At 38.7% G+C, this 20,223-nt stretch overlaps 1 protein-coding gene across 1 annotated transcript in view; it reads right to left on the bottom strand.

The window, feature by feature from the left end:
- The window catches only part of LOC139962771 (monocarboxylate transporter 10-like), a 33,238-nt gene extending 14,850 nt beyond the window's left edge, over positions 1 to 18,388 (bottom strand). The window contains exon 1 of the mRNA XM_071963085.1: positions 17,400 to 18,388. Within this exon, the coding sequence (XP_071819186.1) occupies positions 17,400 to 17,565 (166 nt within the window). The 5' untranslated portion in view covers positions 17,566 to 18,388. The remainder of the gene's footprint in view (positions 1 to 17,399) is intronic.
- Between the last annotated feature and the right edge of the window lie 1,835 nt (positions 18,389 to 20,223).

The raw sequence follows: 20,223 nt of genomic DNA, 5'->3' as shown, positions 1-20,223 counted from the left end.
AGAACCAAGAAAGGTTTGTATCAATCCCTTGTGGACATCAACCATGTGATACACTGGAAAGGATTTTACAGTATTAAATTTAAAATAAAACAAAACTGTTAGCAAACTGCTTATCCACGAAAGAGACCGTGTAAGAGAATGTGTAAAAGTAAATGGGCTTGATGTTTCGATCCTAGCAGGATCTTCTTTAGAGGCTGGAGAAAATCCTGCTGAAGAAGATCCTGCTAGGATCGAAACGACAGGCACACAATCCCTTTAATAATTTTTGTGGGTATTGCATGACATTGTCTATACACTGTGTGATACTTTTTTTTTTGACAAATTTGAGATAACCTATTGACCCCTTGAGCCAGTTTGTGCCCATTTGAGATAACCTATTGACTCATTGAGGCTCACAGGGGGGGGGGGGGGGACTTATAGGAGGTTTAAGTACATGTTTAAAGCAATATTACGAACTCTACATATTTAATTACCTGGATTCTAGGTATGATTCGCTGAAGCCTCATAGAACCCCTAAACTGGACTGAATTTAACCAAACTATGTTCACTAAAAGAAAATCATAGCATTAGAGAATTCACAGATTTATTGTAGCTTTAATTTTGGAGTTATCATGTTTAAAAGGTTTTCAGACTTTGATGCCAGTTGACCTCATGCATACATGTCACCTTGACCTGTACCAATTTCAATAGGATTCTTGCAATCACCAAGCTGGATCTACATACTAAGTGTGAAGTTCAAGAAAGATATGCCTCTTGCGTTATCGTGTTTACAAAATTTTGATTGCAATTGACCTTCGACCCCACTAATTTCAATAATGTTCTTCTATACCCAACAAGTTGAATCGACATACCGTGTGTGAAGTTCAATAAAGATGCACTTTATGAGTTATCGTGTTTTACAAAGTTTTCAGACTTTGACCTTTGTTGACCCCAAATGACCATTGAACTTCACAGAAAACAATAGGCTTCGTGTACCCAATAAAGACGGATCGAATTACCAAGTATAAGGTTAGTCCACCATAACCTTTTTGAGTTACCGTGTTTACAAGCTAGTGTCATATACATATACATACCCCCTCCCCATCCTCCCAGTAGGTCTCTGACAACAAGACACAACCTTCGATCCTTCGCATAAAATGTAACTTTCACAAAAATTCAATTACTCAGGGGCGTAGGAAGGTACTTTTATGTGGGGGGGGGGCTGAAGACTGATGGCCGGCCTGGGGGAGGGTCTAAGGGGAAAGGGTGTCCCCCTCCCATTTGGAAATTTTTGCATTTCCAGGTGGCCTCAGATGCAATTTGGTGCCATATAGCACACTTCAACACCCACTCCATTTGTCAATAGTTTCGCATTTTCACCTGGCCTTAGATGCAATTTGGTGCTTCAAATGAGATTTTTATCTCATTTGGAAATGAAAAAGGGGTTTTCTGACTTGCGAAGCGGGGGGGGGGGGGGCGGAATGATACTTCCGCCCCCATATTTTTCACTGGGGGGCTGGCGCCCCGAGCCACCCCGGTTCCTACGCCCTTGCAATTACTTCTTGCCTAAAATTAGTAAACTAAGGAATAAATTAATGACCGCCCACTAACAAAGAAGAAGAAGAAATAACAATAGGTGAATAAGCAAAGCTAGACGTATTGCCATAGTAAACGTTTCATTAGACGGTCACGTAGCTTGAGCCCCTTTCCATGTAACCTAACTGTCATACAGAGTGTTTCATTGTTTTGAATGATTATATAACTTGGGTATGGGCGAGGGGTGAGGGGGGGGGGGGGCAACACTCAATCCACACTCAAAATAGGATTTTACAAGTAAGAAACATTATCAACATACAGGTATTGTTCACTCTCTTCTTGACGTATGTAAATGCACGTATATACGATCGCGTGTTTAGCTTTCAAACTACGTGCTAATAGTATACATACCAGGAATCTATTTTGGATGAAATAATTCGGTGCACGCACAGCAAGAAACAAATCATCATGTTTTTCTTTTATCTTAGGTCTATTATTGACAGTCTATTATTGTCAAAACTTTGTTTTATAACAACCAACAGTTTATTAGACGTTTGCTGGCATTGAAACGTTACCAATTGGTATCACAAGGACAATGTGTATTTTGGCCATGACTTAAGCCATGACTTTGAATGGCACCATGGCACTAAGCATATCGTACCATGTTATCATCATAGCTTGGCCCGACGCCATAGTGAGATGTTGCGATAACAAAGTAATAGCATGTTAAAACATACAAATAGAAATCCCGAACATTTAACACAATCGGTTTCCTTTGGTTATATTGTAACAATAGATCCCCCTCCTCCCCCTTCCCCATCCTCCATGTAGCAAATTCGCTCGGTCTGCAGTCAAGTAACCTACTGCGTATGGTAAATACAAAACATCAGGTTTGCTTGTGAATATCATCAGGGAGCTGGTCACAACGGTCCCTATAATGCAACAATGATCACTATAATGATGGACACACAAGTATTTGTGACGGGAGGTAAATTACATTACACAGAATATATTTACACATATCACTATAGATATGTAAATAATGTGTGTGTCGATTCCTTGGAGTAACCTAAAGCTAACCTCTCAATATCCGCATATCTGCCAAATACCAAAACTGATTCATTTAGGAAAATAGGAGGAGAGGGGAAGGGGGGGGGGGTGGGCGGGGGTGTTGGACAAAATACAAATTTCAGAGCAGTTGCTCATGCAGAACAAGCTACAAATTGAAAAGATTTAACACCTTTCCCGCTTGTTACTTTTACCGACCTTTTAATATATTCTGCACCGCCATTTTGTTAGTTACTTTAGGTATATCTACTGACACTTGTCTTCCGAGCCCCTCCTTCCGTAAAAACATTCCCTAATATGTTAGGGTTAACGTGGGAGACAAGGCACTGTTTCGAACCCATCGCCTATACACCAACACTCTGTAACAATAACGCACTACAACCGTGTAGTTACAGATTCAAGAACCTTTACATCGCAAGTAGCCTCGTTCTATATATAATCCTCCCACCTCGAGCGCCCTCATTTCTTCCCGTTTGCACTACACATACCCTTTAAAGTCGAGATTGTGATCAGTAACTATTTCTGCCACTTTGTCAGCAGACAAACAAGATAGCTGCCCGTGCAGGTATCTTTTTGACAAATTAATTAGTGTTTGAGCGTGTGTAATCGGCAGATTATAATGTGTGCGATATATTCATAAAGAATTTAACGTGGCCATAAAAACAAACAATGAATATATTTGACTTTATATACTTTTAGTTATAAACACCAGCATCTGTTGTATGCTGCACCAACATCTGTTGAGATAACATTCAAACGAACTGGTTACATTCAAGATTGTTTATTTTGGCAAACTCCATCTGTATGGTTAAAAACATGATATCTAAACGCTCGTGTTAGCACGTATGTCTTTCTTAGTTCAATTTCAGTCCTACAGTCGCCGTGCACGCATGCAATATCATAATGTACGAACAACTACTACACAGTGGCGGAGCGTCCATACAGTCAGAGGGGCGGATGCCCCCCCCCCTGACGGACTCATATGGACTGCTGGCGCCCTTTTCAGCTTTTTACCACTTTTTACTTATTCGCGATTATTTACTTTTTTATTGCGCTCTCATCTACCTAGTCACATTTTGTTGGCGATGACACCTATTTATTCTTCGTTTATCTGCAAATTAGCAAGGCCAGGAAAGGGTCACTTCTGGCGATCTAGGAAGTTTCTTTACTCAAAAAATTTCTGTACGCTCCGCGCCAACCTGTGGTGGCGCTCCGCTTTGATAATGCGAAAGCGCCCCTACAGACCATCCTCGCCCCCCGTGACCAATACCCCTAGCTCCGCCACTGCCACTACAGGCGTTAGTACGACGGCATAGGTCCCCAATCAAAAACTTACAAAATCCGTACGGACTTCGGGAGGATAATAATAAGAACAAAAAATGAAAAAATTAATAAAAAATAAATACAAGCCATCACTTCTATAGGAAGATGACCTTATATCTTATTCTTCAGTTTATCAATAGCAACTACATGATATCACATGTACGTATTACACATGTGTTTTTTTTTTGGCAATACCACATAGGCCTATCTACAAAACAATAAAATAATAACGATTATTTACAGAAATGTTGTTAATATGTATAGTAATTTTACATGAAACGAATGGCATAGCCTATGCATGACCGCCGATAGGTTCCAACCAAATTTTCAAACGTTTTCTCAGATTGAAAAAAAAATGTTGATTTTTTAGTCCTGGCATGCTGATAATTAAGTTATAACATGTTGATATAAATCCTGATATTTTGTGTATGAAATGTAACTTGTTGATTTTAATATCGGCAAGCTGATGTAACAACTTATAACATGCCGATATCTTTCCTGATATGCTGATATTTTTCCTAACATTATGAAACAATTGGCGTTGGATCGTTGTACCTGAGAATATTTTACTTTAACGGGTTAGAAATGAAATTGGCCAAAACAGAGTGATTAGCTTGATAATGTTCGATGCTTATCGCAGCATTTTGCGTTTGGTCGCCGTTTTCTACTTGTTTGACATGTCCATCGAGTTTTTTACATATATCAACCACAAAACAGCAAACTAAGATTATAGCCAAGTTTTTCCCTGCCAACAACGTTAATTAGCGAGTAGTTAAGGACATTTGCAGATAATGAGAAAAGTGTCCACGACAAATTCCACATTTAAAATTAATCGCATACAGTTCCCCCAAACCCACTAGTTTGAATTCAACCAATCAGAGATGCAGGTTTAGTTATGAGCCGTTGCTAAAAATAGATTCAAGACTTTGCGTTGGTATAACCATGGAGGTCAAAACAGATTTACCTCCATGGTACAAACCAGGGAGTTGATATGGAACTCCCTGGTACAACTGCCATATAGACTGTACACAAATCAAACATGGTGTTGTATTACGTATTGGTCAATGACGTTCGTAGTGTTTAAATTTTCATATTATGGGCGAGGTTTATTGGGATCCCAACGGAAAATCTCTTGGAGAAAAACAAAGTTAAAAGTTGCAAATTTTCGACTTTTAATACTTTTATGCCACCATTTGAAGTAGGATTTAAATAGATAAGCTAGTTATGTATGTCGTTATGACATAGTGGAGACAGTGAGGTTGAGAAAAACCATAGAAAAGGACGCAAAATGCTGCTTTAAAAGTAGATAAAACTTATCAGTGGCGTAGGAAGTTACTTTTGAGTGGGGGCTGAAGACTGATGGCCGGCCTGGGGGAGGGGTCTAAAGGGAGGGGGTTCCCCCTCCCCTTTGGATTTTTTTGCATTTCCAGGTGGCCTTAGATGCAATTTGGTGCAATATAGCACACTTCAACACCCACTCCATTTTGTAAACTTAATTTTGTATTTTCACCTGGCCTTAGATGCAATTTGGTGCTCCAAATGAGATTTTTTTCCTCATTTGGAAATGAAAAAGGGGTTTTTTGACTTGCGAAGTGGGGGGGGGGGGCGGAATGATACTTCCGCCCCTCCACATTTTTCACTGGGGGGCTGGCGCCCCCAGCCCCCCGGTTCCTACGCCCTTGAAACTTATCATCCTTATCATCATAAACCTTATCATCATTTTGTGGTAATATTAGCAGCGATTAACTTCAGGTAGATAAAGGATACCGTGCATATACTCTCTTAATTCTCTTTGGCTGATATTAATTCACGGTTGACTTTTCCATCATAAAAGAAAATTTTGTGCTTAGAGCAAATCTTAAAAATAGCATCATTAAGTATTTTATTGTAAGGTATGAAAAGATTTTATTCACTCATATCTTTATTGAGTTTGCTGTGTATGTTCAAGATATGTTACAAATAGAATTGAAAACAAATGAATTGTGTTTTCGATCATAAAAAAATATTTTTAGGTTAGAGCAAATCTTAAAAATAGCATCATTAAGTATTTTATTGTAAGGTATCAAAAGATAATATTCACTCATATCTGTATTGAGTTTGCTGTGTATGTTCAAGATATGTTACAAATAGAATTGAAAACAAATGAATTGTTTTGTTTTTTTGATCATAAAAGAAAATTTTAGGTAAGAGCAAATCTTAAAAATAGCATCATTAAGTATTTTATTGTAAGGTATCAAAAGATTTTATTCACTCATATCTGTATTGAATTTGCTGTGTATGTTCAAGATATGTTACAAATAGAATTGAAAACAAATGAATTGTTTTTTCGATCATAAAAAAATATTTTTAGGTTAGAGCAAATCTTAAAAATAGCATCATTAAGTATTTTATTGTAAGGTATCAAATGATTTTATTTACTCATATCTGTATTGAGTTTGATGTGTATGTTCAAGATATGTTACAAATAGAATTGAAAACAAATGAATTTTGAGGTCAGAGCAAATCTCAAAATAGCATCCTTAAGTTTTTTATTGTTAGATATCAAATGATTTTCCTTCGCTCATATCTACAGTATATTGATTTTGCTGTGTGTGATAAAGATATATTTTTTAACAGAATAATGTTGCTAAAAATGTCGACTGATATAACAGCGTACCTTGCAGTATATAAGCCTATACTCAGAGCCACTTGGATATTTTAAAAATTGGAACTAAAACCCAATGATAGGCGTAAAAATGGTTTCACCTCTTACGATCAGGATATTGTACCATAATATTTCATCATACATTGGACAATACCACCGCGCCTCCCCACCCCAACCCGCCCCCTTCTCTCTATCTCTTCCGCTCTATATATGGTTTCCCTAACTTTATCCCCCCCCCCCACGAACCCCCTGTTGATGTCAGAGTTGTCCACGAACCCCCAACTTTTCGAGACACAATCTGATTCATTAACAGTGCATCGTAAAAGATCAAGTTCATATAGTGTAATATTGTAAAGAAGAAAAACAAAAAGAGTTTGTCGATAGGTACGACTTTTGTACATTACTAAATTATATGATATATCAGATTTTAGTTCAACAAAGAGTACTCTAGTTTTGACTTTCAGAAACGCCTCACGAACCCCCTGGAATGGACTCACGCACCCCCTGGGGATTCATTCACCCCAGTTAGGGAACCCCTGTGTGACTCCCTTCATCTAAATTAAGAGATGATGTCTTTCAAACAGTTAAATACATCTTCCATTGCTCGTGGGAGGGGAGGAGGGGGAGGGGAGACTTTAGCTCGACAATATCCCTCAGATAAGGAGGAGAGTTGGATGGATCACAGTATAGGTGATCTTATTGATTTCATGACGACAGATGTTACTCCAAAAGAAGAAGTTTTTCTTTCCTGATTGATTTATCCTATAAATAAGATACTTTTGGAATATTTGCTTAAAAGTTGATGTTCCTTTATTTTGAAATCATCAAAATGCAAGTTTATTAGTTATAAATATGTTTCTATTGTAGATAACTGATATAAATGTTATAAACAAAAACAGGGAAAAAAAAACAATTTCAGATCAATTGGCTGTTGCCAGATGCAATCACAAATGTATGATATAAAATTTTTAACAAAATCTTTGCCATACATTACATAAATATGTAGGTTTGACCTAAAGACATATAATTAGTTTTTAGAATTTTTTTGTTTTATGTGATATGGTGCAGATTTAACCATGGGTATAAATGCCAACAGCTTCTGTCCAAGGGTCACAACTTTGTCGATTACATGGAAACATCCCTCGAGAGTATAAAATATGTTATGATTTCCTTCTGACATTTGGGGTGATTTGTGTGTATAGTTGCGGAAATACTAACATTCCGATTGTTTCAGGAAGATAACAGGATATTGTATTTCATGATCGGATATGTTATTAATGTAATAGTAACACATTCAGGTGATGAATTTCATTATATTCTTAGAATGCCCAGGCTTTAAGAAAGAAAGCAATCTTGACCGTATAAACAATGTATTTTAGAACCGGACCCAGCTCGATTAAGATGCATGACCTTTGTTCAATCGAAGTCTAAAGTCGTTATTTGCCAATTGGGCTCAGCTTTGTGCTATAAGATAATGGAAACCTTCCCGTTAATTTAGATCAGTCACAATTGCCACCACTTACAGTAGTGCTGCTGCCATCATGTCAGTACTGCTCTTTGCAGTGGCGTAGGAAGGTACTTTTGAGTGGGGGGGGGCTGAAGACTGATGGCCGGCCTGGGGGAGGGGTCTAAGGGGAGGGGTGTCCCCCTCTCCTTTGGAATTTTTTGCATTTCCAGGTAGCCTCAGATGCAATTTGGTGCAATATAGCACACTTCAACACCCACTCCATTTTGTAAACTTAATTTTGTATTTTCACCAGACCTTAGATGCAATTTGGTGCTCCAAATGAGATTTTTTTTCTCATTTGGAAATGAAAAAGGGGTTTTCTGACTTGCGAAGCGGGGGGGCGGAATGATACTTCCGCCCCTCCACATTTTTTACTGGGGGGGGTTGGCGCCCCCCAGCCCCCCGGTTCCTACGCCCTTGGCTCTTTGTAATTTTGTATGATTTTCTGCAGTCCTGTTTGTCATGTATCTCTCTTGTGACTGCAATCTGCAATATTACCTTATTGTTTATGATGTCTGTCTTTTGGTTACGTTTATGTCTCTTATACCTCCTTTCAGGATAAATAGAGAAAATAAACTGAGGCAGAAACTGTGTGGCAGATTTGCAGTTCATCGGTATTACCCCCCAAAATGCTAGAAGGTCAAATAATGGTCACGTAATGTCAGATTTAAATATTATTTGTTTACTGTCACCGTCAAAAACATTTGCCTTCACTGAGACATGTACACCTGTCTAACCGAAACACTCCTCAATGTATGTAAATGATTTGCATGGAGAATCAGGACCTCCAGGGGGTTGTGAAGTGGGTATTTTAGAACTTTTGAAACTTTTTAGAAAGTTGGGAGCCATACTGATGACCTCCATAAAGCTTGATTCATCTGGATATTTAATAAAGTGCAGTATATATTGTTTCTGATGGAATATAATATACGAAATTTAATTTTGTACCACCCTCCCCCCCCCCCGCCCCCTCAAACCATGATTTAATGTTTATCACACATCGGGAAAAGAACAGCCAGTTGGGAAAATTTTCCTAATTCTAATACCTCTCTAAACTGTACTCCAATATCATCAGGGATGTGCCCAGGATTTCCTGAGTGCCGGGTATACTGATCGCCGTCCTGGGGGAGGGTCTAAGGGAGAAATTTTTCGTTATTTGAAGGTGCTCAAATGCTGGTACTTGTGTAGCTTTTTTAGCACATACATGCACAAGTACTATAGTTTTGCTAACAACTCACATTTTTTTTTTAGTGAAATTGTACGTACCTGGTAAAAGTTATTAGTTTGTTTCAAAGAGATTGGACCGATTGAGAGCCGTAAGTTATGTTTCTCGCATGCGTTACTGATGTATTATTAGTCTCAGGGTTCGGTTTCTTCCGGAAGAAACCTATTTCTTCCGGGGACGTGGAAGAAACTGGAAGAAACCTGTTTCTTCCAGGTTTCTTCCAGTTTCTTCCGGAAGAAACTGGAAGAAACCGGAAGAAACTGGAAGAAACTGTGAAAATTGGCATATATGCAGCACAGCCCACATACATGATAAAGAGACAAATAGTTCACCACCATCTGACTGAAATGCATACCATTGAAACCATCAAAATATGATATTTTTGTTTTTATTATAATTTTGGGTTGTTTTTTCTACACCAAAAGATGTTTGCTTATAAATAACAATATTGAAGGACTACTTATCATCTCGCGATACCCCCATCAACCAGAATTGCATAACTGGCCATACTGTTTGAATGATTAACCTGGATTGGCCCATGCACTGAGGATTTAATACAATGAACACCAAGAAGATAGCCGAACAATATCTGTTAGATTTAGGCAACAGTTTAATTTCTGCAACTCCCTAAATTAGAGCTTGTAGTTAACAGGACTTGTCATCCCAACAGCAAAAAGAACAAACATCCACAATTAAAGGCATTGAAGACTCGCCCCAAACCGTGTGCGGCCAAAAACTCGGTCAGATTACCGGCATTAGACGTTTCTTTTTTTGCGCGAGTCTTCACACCCTTTAAACACAGCTGGCCACGAGCCAGCCCTCGTTTCACACTACAACTTCCAGTCGAATCTGTAACCCTCATGTCTTGAGTTCAATCTCTACAAAATATGGCCTACACTAGTTTCCAGGGAACACTTGCCGCTCCACTCAGAAACTAGTTTTTAACTAAGAACGGGCTATAATCAGGACCATTCTGGTCTGCAAAATATTGCTTGCCCATAGTTGTTCCCTGAATTGTCCGATGCTAGTAGCCTAGTACTACATTGTATACAGTATATGCTGGAAGCAGGTCATGTGCTCCAAACCTAGATATAGACTACCTAGATGACACTATAGTGCTTCCAGTCCATTTACTACATAGTTAGAAATCATTGCATGTTGTTATGAAACTTTATCAACAGTTTTTCCCCAAAAAATGAGTTTCTTCCATTTTGTCCGGAAGAAACTGGAAGAAACCTATTTCTTCCGAGTGGAAAAAACCGCGGTTTATTCCGCGGTTTTTTCCACCCCCGGAAGAAACCTGCGAACCCTGATTAGTCTGTATGATTTTGGCATAGGCTAGGCCCAATTTATGTTGCATATATTGTTAGGAATGTCGGGATTTTAGATGAAAACAGTGCTGGGCGGGATTCACGAATTTTAAGACAGTGCTGGGCGGTAATTTTTAGTGCTGGGCGGGGCCGCCCAGTGCCGTCCAGCGTGGGCACATCCCTGATCATGCTTCAAAGCACCGGTGTTGACAGTACAAACAGTTCCTAACCTTGATATGATAGAAACATGATATTCATACTACTCGTGTTGACAATAAGAGTGCTCTGAAGCGGGACACGGCACTACAGTGTATAGAAATAAATTGTCTCAACTGGGTGGGAAAAGAAACAGAGGCTTTACAGTGGTACGAAAGTATTTAAAGATGTACACAGTAAAGTTACTGTGTTTCTCGGTGTGTTTCTGGTGAAAGTAGACAAACTACATGAAACGATCGTAAATGAAAAACTTGGAAGCGGTTGCACATGGTTGTTTACCGGTATGCTCTGTGGCATGACTAGGTAATGATGATTCTGTAAGAGTAACATTTGAAAAGATAGTCCAGGGGGAAATTTATTTTAGTTTTCTGATGAAAGAGGCATATGAATCTATAGACTAAACATTCTGGTGAAAGTTTCATTTCAATATTCTGAGGCGTTTTCCCAATCTATATAACGTTTCTCATCGACGTTGAAGAACAGCAAAAAGCGGCGATGATGTACAATACCCCATTGACATACACGCTTTTGTGGGGGCGTGTACAGTTTAGGCATGTGATAATGGGATTTTAATTGAAGTTATCTATAATCCTCAGTGCAAACTCCAATCTGCAGCCTCTGTGCTGATACCGAGTGACGGCAGTAAGAGATTAAATTGGTCAATATTTTTTATTTACGCTCTGATGCCATATAGATACCATTTTGTTATAGCTTATATGACCTATGCACCGAATATATATTCGCATAGCTGAAGAGTATAAACATATTCAGTTGTAATTGTATTACTGTATATATTCGCCATTGTTGTGTAAAACGAACATCAAGTTTTTAATTGGGGATTCTCTAGACATATACCCATCTTCGCAAATACTGTATTTACCACGCAACAGTCAATGTATTCTATATTTATTTTGTACGAGGGTGGGGAGAGGAGGATGTGACGGGACAAGGGGTAGGGGGGGGGGAACTTAGCACAAATTAAGCAAGGGAACATTGACGTATCCATATGAAGTTGATTAACTTCCTGAATGATTTTATAGGATTAAGTATGAGATATTGTGAAGAACAGTTGTGTGTACGGGGTGAGGAGGGGGGGGGTCAATGGGTACCTTACAAGGGACGAAGGAGGGATAAGAGGAGTGGAAGGGGGGGTGACATGAGAAACGTGAGCTTATGAAGAAATGACATTACTCTCTTTGTTGTCACGTGCTATGCAAACCAAAGGAGATATAACAAATTTTTCAAGGACTATAGTGTTCGAAAGTTTTACTTAAAAAGTTTAAGAAGATTACTCATTTATTGGATCCAAGTTTAGTTTAAACATTAACAGTGATCTTAGTGACCAGTGGCCAAGTTTGGTAATATTCCATATATCCATTACTGCAATATTCCAATAGTGCCCATATACAGAAAAACTCAGTACACCAAATTTACTTATCCTAAATATAGTAAATAAACTTACAATAACAAGAAAAATCCTTTTAAAATTAGAAAAGCAACTAAAACGTTTCATATAAGTTGTTTCTGTTAATTTGTAAATACGAAACAATCCACAGACATTGAGAATTGAAAGGGAAGTTGTTATGACATTTTGACTCAGGGCAAAGGTAGCAGATTTTTTTTTTTTTTAAATCCAAAGGTGCATGGAAACGTTAAGATCGGCTTGTTAATTTAGTAGTAATATTTTCAACTAAAGGTGATAACTGTTCAATTTAGCAACAAAAAGAGTTAAAAAGACAATGTAATAAGTGAGGAATTCAACATTTGCTGGCAAAATGACAAATTGATTATACGTCCAATGTCATCGATTTCAGCAACTCAACATTCCATCTTGCAACAAAATGATAAATTGACCGTTGCATGGGTAAATCTCTTAGAATCAACATTTTGCTTCAACATGATTTTCGGACTGTCATCATATTCACAATTTGCAGCAAAATAATGAATTGCAGTAAAATTTAAAAACATACTGAAATTGAAAAAGACCAAAAAAAAAATTCTTAACAATTTGACGGCAGCTTAACGTTACCATATAGGCCTGATCTAGTAACCAAGTGTTATTCAAAATGTGACATAAATTATGCCGTAATCTAATAAACAATAAAACAATGGTAAGGAACAATGTCCCCGTGATTGCAGCATTAGGCATTTCTTGCAAGGCATTATGGCTAACAATGGATATTCTCCTCTTTAGATAAATTTAATATTTGGTGACAGTTTATGGTTAACCCAAACCATAAATCAAAAACAAAAATAACAGAGGTGAAAAAGAAACATAGGAAATACGCGGATGATTCTTCGTCGGCGGATGCAATTCACTCTCTATGGGATCTTGGGATTTGTGGCAAACTATAACATTCACGTTATATCTTTGATTATTGTTTGGGAAAACGCCATAACTTTTGAAGTTAACCTATGATTGAGACGCAATGTGCAGGCTTGATCAATGAAGGAGTGTTAGCTCGGTGGTTAACGCCGGTGCATTCCAATCTGCATGCCGTCCAGTTACAGAGATGTTGACAAATGACAATTCATAATCATTGACGTTAAATATGAATGTAAGAGACTGACTTCGGTCAGTTTGCGGCTTTGATAAGCCAATGAGGCTTCTTCACGAGTTGCGAGATCTAGAATAGTACATACAGTTCATATTTATACGTGTAGAGGTCAGAGGTCAACAGTAAAGCCAGTAGCTTGCACAATGATTGTGTGGGGGGGGGGGGCGTTGTGCAGTGGGACACCCCCATTCATCCATCGTTAGTTAAATTTACGCAAAAATGGCTAATTAAGAGTCTAAATATGCCACCAATGGGCGTCTAAAAAGTCTACTTTTTTTTCTGAGGAAGACCCACACACCCCCTGCATGGGAATCTGGGAGTCAGCTTAAAGTCAGCTTTAACGAACCGAGGGCCACACATTCTCCATTATAAAATCTTCATTTATGCAATTCATTTAAAACACACATTTCAAAATTACAAAACTTTCGACTTTGAATTACCGTACGTTATTTCAAATGACGCTAGAAAAGTCAAGCAGTAATCACCAGCTCCACTGTTGTGGGATTTTCGTAAAACTTGAGCAAGATCAACTTACAAAGTCAATTTCGCCACCAAACGTAAGTAACGAAACGATATCGAAGTTAGCATCTGCTGATACAATTTTGATGTCAATCAATGCATTCGAATTCAGTACCTCAAATCCGATTAAAAGTTTTGCTATTATTTATGAATTAATGCACTGAGCATAGAATTTCTATGTGACCATGCCTCACCCCCCCCCCCCTTCCATCGTCAGTCGAGAGAAAATGGATCAGTAGCGGGATTTGTTTACATTTTACATTCAGTCGGGAAATGAAATAGACCAATTGCGCTGTTCATGATGTACATCCCCTTTGCAACCAAACACAAACATTCAAGACCTATAATTACACACCTAATTTATGGCCTACATATATGCCTCAGACCACATCATTTGACGTTTACACTAAGCTTTAGCGGGGGAGGGGCCTGCCAGGCCCCTTCCCTACATGTGAGTCGACCTAACAAAACCTGTGGCTATATTTATTTTGGATGGAGTAAATTATTTTGATGGAGTAAATTTATTTTCGATGGAGAAAATTGATATTTATCTCGTGTTCAATTTATTTATGGTGTAATTTAATGAATTTAGTTTAATATATATATTTTGTATTGCGGTATTGGCCGCCCATATGGCTACACCCCCTGCTTTATAAATACCTTAATGGGTGGGACGATCTAATTTGAAGTTTTTTTTTAGGGTGCGAGCAACGTATCGTATCGTATAATAAGACGTTGTAAAAACCAAGTTGTGTTAATGCATGGGAGACTGCATGTGTAAGTGCATGGCAAAGTGCAACTGCGTAGGGATTTATCATGAAACATTGACTGTGTACACGAGACGACATGCAACAAAATGCTTATACATATACAGGAACAGGATATTGTCAATGTTAGCAGAGAATATGATTTTCAAGGCTGGTACTATATACAGACAATTACTAAATGGCGTAAATGTCAAAATGATCTTCAAAGATTGGCGTACCGCAAAGTGATAAGGGCGACTGTTTTGGCAAGTGGTATCAGAAATAGGTGAGCAATTGTAATGATTGACTAGCCACATATGTTTTGCTTCCATGGAGTTCGCAAAGTACAATACTCATTGTCTCACATAATCTCAGCGGTGTATAAATATTGACGTCGTCAAAGAGAGGAGTGGGAACTATAAGTGAAGATGGGGGCGGGGGTGGGGGGGGGGGTGGGGGATTGGGCAGACCTAGAGACTTGCTAAACCTTTCGAGGAAGAAATGTTATTAGGACTGAAAGCATTTAGGTAACCATACCGGTTCGTTGCTATTTATCCATGATATAATTTTCCATCGTGGCGTATGGCTCCAAGGGGTCAATCAAGGATGAATGACCCTTGGGCCGTTTAAGTCGATTTTCATGTCGGGAGTCAGTGGGACATCTCCCCATGAACAAAAAGTATACGTGAAATAACACCTACTTAGTCATATATAGACTTAAGGTTTATATATATATATATATATATATATATATATATATCTAAATCTAAACCCACGGTTGCACTATTGTACACATCCATCCGCCCTGGATCCAATCTTGCGCAACACCTCCCCTCCCCTCTCCAACCCCCCCCCCCTCCTTACTTCCCTCTACAAGCTATGAATGCATACGAGCACTCTTGCTTTGGCTTTTACTGTACTTTCTTATAATTTAATATCATTATAATTTATTATCATTATTATATTTTGTCCAACTCAATGTTGTCCTTATAGTTGCTATAAGATTTGCCTTCCATCTAAAACTTCGATCAAGTTAAATATTTGAAAGTTTTACCACCGTCAGCCTTCAGTTGGTAAAGGAAGTAATTCGACATTCAAATGTAGTCGTGCACGGGAGCAAGCATGGGGAGATTTAGACGGGCGACAAACTTGTCGGTTTCAATTTGTGCCATGCGTGCACGATGTTAGGCAATCTGAGCCAAAGAACTGCGCACACATGTTTAGAATAAAATGTACAGCCTTTACATCAACATAACATTGATGGTAATGCGGCGACAGTCACTCTATTCGAAGACAAGACACCATACGATATTGAGTCTGTCTACGTATATATAAAGCCAGCCCGAGTTTACTGTACGCAACTCACTGTAAGCCGCAATACTGTCCACCCCCCCCCCCCGCTGCCCTCGCAGTGGCCTGCACGTGGTTACCAAAGGTGGGGGAGACACAACCCCCGTTTGATTTAGGTATAGGGGCTGAACTCTTATGGTAGCGCCAGAGGCGAATGAAGGATTTCATAAGGGAGGGAGTATTGCGGCTGTGTCCCTTGGGTCGTTACAACCGTTTCCCGGCCGGGTGACAACAGAATTGAAATTCGACATTGAAATTGTTCAATAGTGTATTCTGAAGCATATTTATGCTATAAAAATTTGGTCCATAATTAGCTCTTAACGTAAATTAAGTTGTGCTTATAATTACTCCTGCATTTTGGTACAATGTGAGATTGAAAAGGTACACCCGTAATACACCTTCAATACACCAATAGCAGTGGACTTGCATTCTTCCCTGCTGTGTGTAAAACAAATACCCCGACTAAACCAATTCACCTTGTCTGCGCGCGTCACTGACGGCTCGTGACCATGTGGTCATGGCAACGGTGTCTATATACTGTATCACGAATCCTTTGAAAAGATCATTGCACTAAGCACATGATCTAAAACAAAACAAAATACCCGATAATAATTAACTAACTAACAAGAGCTGTTTCCCTTCCATAGATCTTGAATGAAAACCGACGCTGTGGTTTCTGCAGACTGAGAATTTATCGCAGACAGCCATAGTTGTAATGAAAAGGATTGTGGTCAAGATTTCCGTCTGACCAGTAATACAAATAGAACTACGGGTCGATGATCACGTTAGAACTCTTTTGTGTAATGAGATTCAATGACGGAGAGAAATTAAGATACTGTACTGAAACAAAGGTGGCTATAATTAGCTTTCAGAGCAGCAAATTGCCTTTGGTTAACATCTTTCCTTTTTTAATAAAAGATACCGAACCATTATTCAAGGAAACATTGCAATTTCATCAAATTGTATTCAATGTCATATCTTTTTTGTATTAAGTAGATTTAATGATCCCACGTACACCCCCCCCCCCCCAAAAAAAGACCAAAAAAAAAAAAACGGGAAAACCAATGAGCTTTTGTAGATTGTTTGCAAGCTATTGTCGTTCAGACGCTAGGCCTATTTCATATTGATTAGAATTATTCACATTAAAAAAAAAAATCCTTCATTGTGTCAACAAAAATAACAATATATAAAAATCTTCAATTGAATAGTCAAGCTAAGACGGAACTTTAAGGGGATAACCAAACAGTCCTGACTAAACGTATATTAGGCCTATGCAGCGATCGGGGTATCAAGCCTTTATATGTAGGTTACAGTCATATGATCTCATCCTAGGCTATATGTAGTCAATAACAAAGAGTGACCTTAATTACTCCGTTGTCATTTAAAATGTGTTAAATTATAGCTTTATAAATACCTACCTATTTTAAATACGTCAGCACCCTTAAGATCCTTCATGGCGACCAAAAGTACTCCAAATGAATTGATAACTCCAAAGACAGTACCATTGGTCCAACACGAGGCCGCACATACTAACCAGGCATAGAACCCTCCATCTGGAGGGGTATGTGTTACTCCGTCCCTCATGACACTTCTATACCAGCAACGGTGTAACTGAAATGATTGTTGCAACTTAGTAACGGTTTGTTAGACTATAGGTACCGTAGGGCTCCAAAGTTCAAGATAGTCGTTGTATCGATAATTAATAGCCATATACAAACAAATACCAACAACTACCGTATTATTGATACGAACATAACACAGTCATTCGTTCGACTTTAATGAATGAACAAGGATCACTGTCATGTCTTGCTGTGGAATTCCGTCGAGGTTCAAAGTTTCTCCACTTTACGATGCAAATATGCATGGTGACTGTCTGTGTCTTCATTGAACTCCGCGCCGTCCATGTTAGAAATTATTCAGGTAAAATGTTTGATTTCATAGATGTCCATTCTCAATGCTCCGGGTATCAACGGTTGTTGACTTCATTAGCCCCGCTCATGTACAACGAGAACAGACTAACAGGCTGCATGTTTAGTTCCGTGTCGAACACCATACTTACTCGAAGACCTAAGCAGTACTGTGAAGGTTTTTTTTGTGTGTGTGAGAAATCAGCTGTTTTGTGACGTAACAGAGTATTTCGCAATCGCAATAAACCACGCACATGATCTTCAGTGATACAGCGAAGCTACGGTTCACGTGAACAATTGCATCACGTAGGAGTCGCATAACAGTTGGATAATCACTAACATACATGTCTTTTGTGATTCCGTTAATTGAATGATGCAATGCGTGACAGAGAAGTACTCGAAGAGTTGAAAAACATATTCGGTACAAGCATGGAGCTATCTGTTTATAGCTCCATGTAACAAGTATGGCAGTATCATATGGAAATAATTTATGGATACAGGTATCCGTTTGCCTATTGTGGTTAGCACTATAGTTCATCGGAAACCATTGTATGCAAATCGAGTCTGTTTAAACTTGGGGGTGTGTCTCTTATCTCCAACCTTGGGAGGGTGACGGTGTCACAGTATGTTAGCACCAATCAAAATAGATCTTAAAGAAGGTTTGGGGTTTCAGCCAATCGCTGCCACGCACCCCAAATCAAGATGTCTGCGCCCATAGATGTAAACAAAGTGCAAAGCGTATACCAGAAGAATGGCGACTTCCAGCCCGACTTCAAGCGTGTATAGTCAAGGTGAAGGAGCATAGAAATAGAGAAATGGCGAGCGGTCGATTCGGGCGCTTTGGAAATGATGGAGAAGTCCGAATTTCAATATAGCCTACCTATAACTAGTAGTAGGCATAGTATTAACTACTGTAGTTAGTACTACTACTACTAGGCGTAACTGTATTTTAGGAATGTAACTGTGTTAGCCTTACTTAGGCCTGCAAACTACTGCCAGTGTCATGCACGGCAATTCACTCTGGTATTTTAATAATTATTAGTACCCTAGGGCCTAGGATCAATACTTAGCTTTTTGTACTGGTGGATCCAAGGGGAGGGGTGTCGTGCTTTCCCAAAGGCGATTCACAATATGTCTAATGCCCCATTGTTTGTCCTTTGTACACTGTATAACAATGTGCAGCGTATTGTCTGCAATTTTGAAAATATAATATTATTACCAAGTACTCACTCCACATGTTCTTCAGCACTAGGCTATACTGTACGTATTTCGTGGACTTTTGTGGATGAAATTGGAAGCCCTCAGTTTGTAATGACTTTGTAAACTGCAGTGATTGAGATCCTTGTTTGGACAAGGTGTTGAGCTATTTTAATAAAATTGTGACAGGTGATCAGCATGAGATCCAAGAGAACTTGATATGTCATTCAAAAGCATGACTATACATTCTGGCCTTAATTTCAAAAGATGGTTTACTGACAACACACCCTGGCAGCAGATGTCAATGATCGTTAACATGCTGATAAAAAAGGATAGTACTAGCAGTATAGAAGCACAACCAAAAAAACATTGGAAAGGAAAGTTAAGCTGCACTCAAAGACACACAAAATATTTTGCTTGGTTCCATGACTGGTCTATGGAAGTTGCCATCATGGTATTGTATGAACGGAGACTCTGGAGCAAAATGTTGTTATTCCATATTTAATGGAGTGGCACCTGGTTAATGGAGATCAAGCACAGTGTATGTAAAATACTGAACATTGCAGTAAATGAACCCACCCATTGTATGTTAAGCATTCTGTGGTTTCAGTCAGTCTTTTCAGTCAATTAACATTTCCTTGCTGTCAAGGTAGTATGCAATTACCTTTTTGTTTAATTAACAAGAAATATCATGTTGCATGGTGCCTGGATCAAAAACAGCAGTTAACTTAAATTTATGTGCATTTTGTGTACGGCATTTTGTAGTTTTGGTTCCTTGCTGAAAGCAAAGGAACCTTTGTAATCAGGTCGGTGTGGGTGTGTGTATATGTGTATGTGTGTGACACTTAAGTTTTTATGCACGATAACTCAACAAGGGCTATGATTGATCAATGCTATATTTGGTGGGTGGGTGGGTGGTCCATAATTTGTTGATAAAAATATTGATTTTGGTGCTCATATCATGAATATTAATGAGGTCACAGGGTTAAACCTACAGTAGACAACCATAAGTCACAGTCCCATCAAAAGTGAGTGTGTTATTGATAGGTACAGTAGCTTACACATGGTGATGTGTGTTACAATTGATAACGTGTGTATTTATGAGGAGGTGTGGCTTTGTAAGGCAATTATTGATCTT

The sequence above is a fragment of the Apostichopus japonicus genome, chromosome 21, assembly GCF_037975245.1.
Source record: "Apostichopus japonicus isolate 1M-3 chromosome 21, ASM3797524v1, whole genome shotgun sequence".
Lineage (NCBI taxonomy): Eukaryota > Metazoa > Echinodermata > Holothuroidea > Aspidochirotida > Stichopodidae > Apostichopus > Apostichopus japonicus.
Note: the sequence above shows the minus strand (reverse complement) of the source record. Positions and strands in the feature narration are given on the sequence as shown.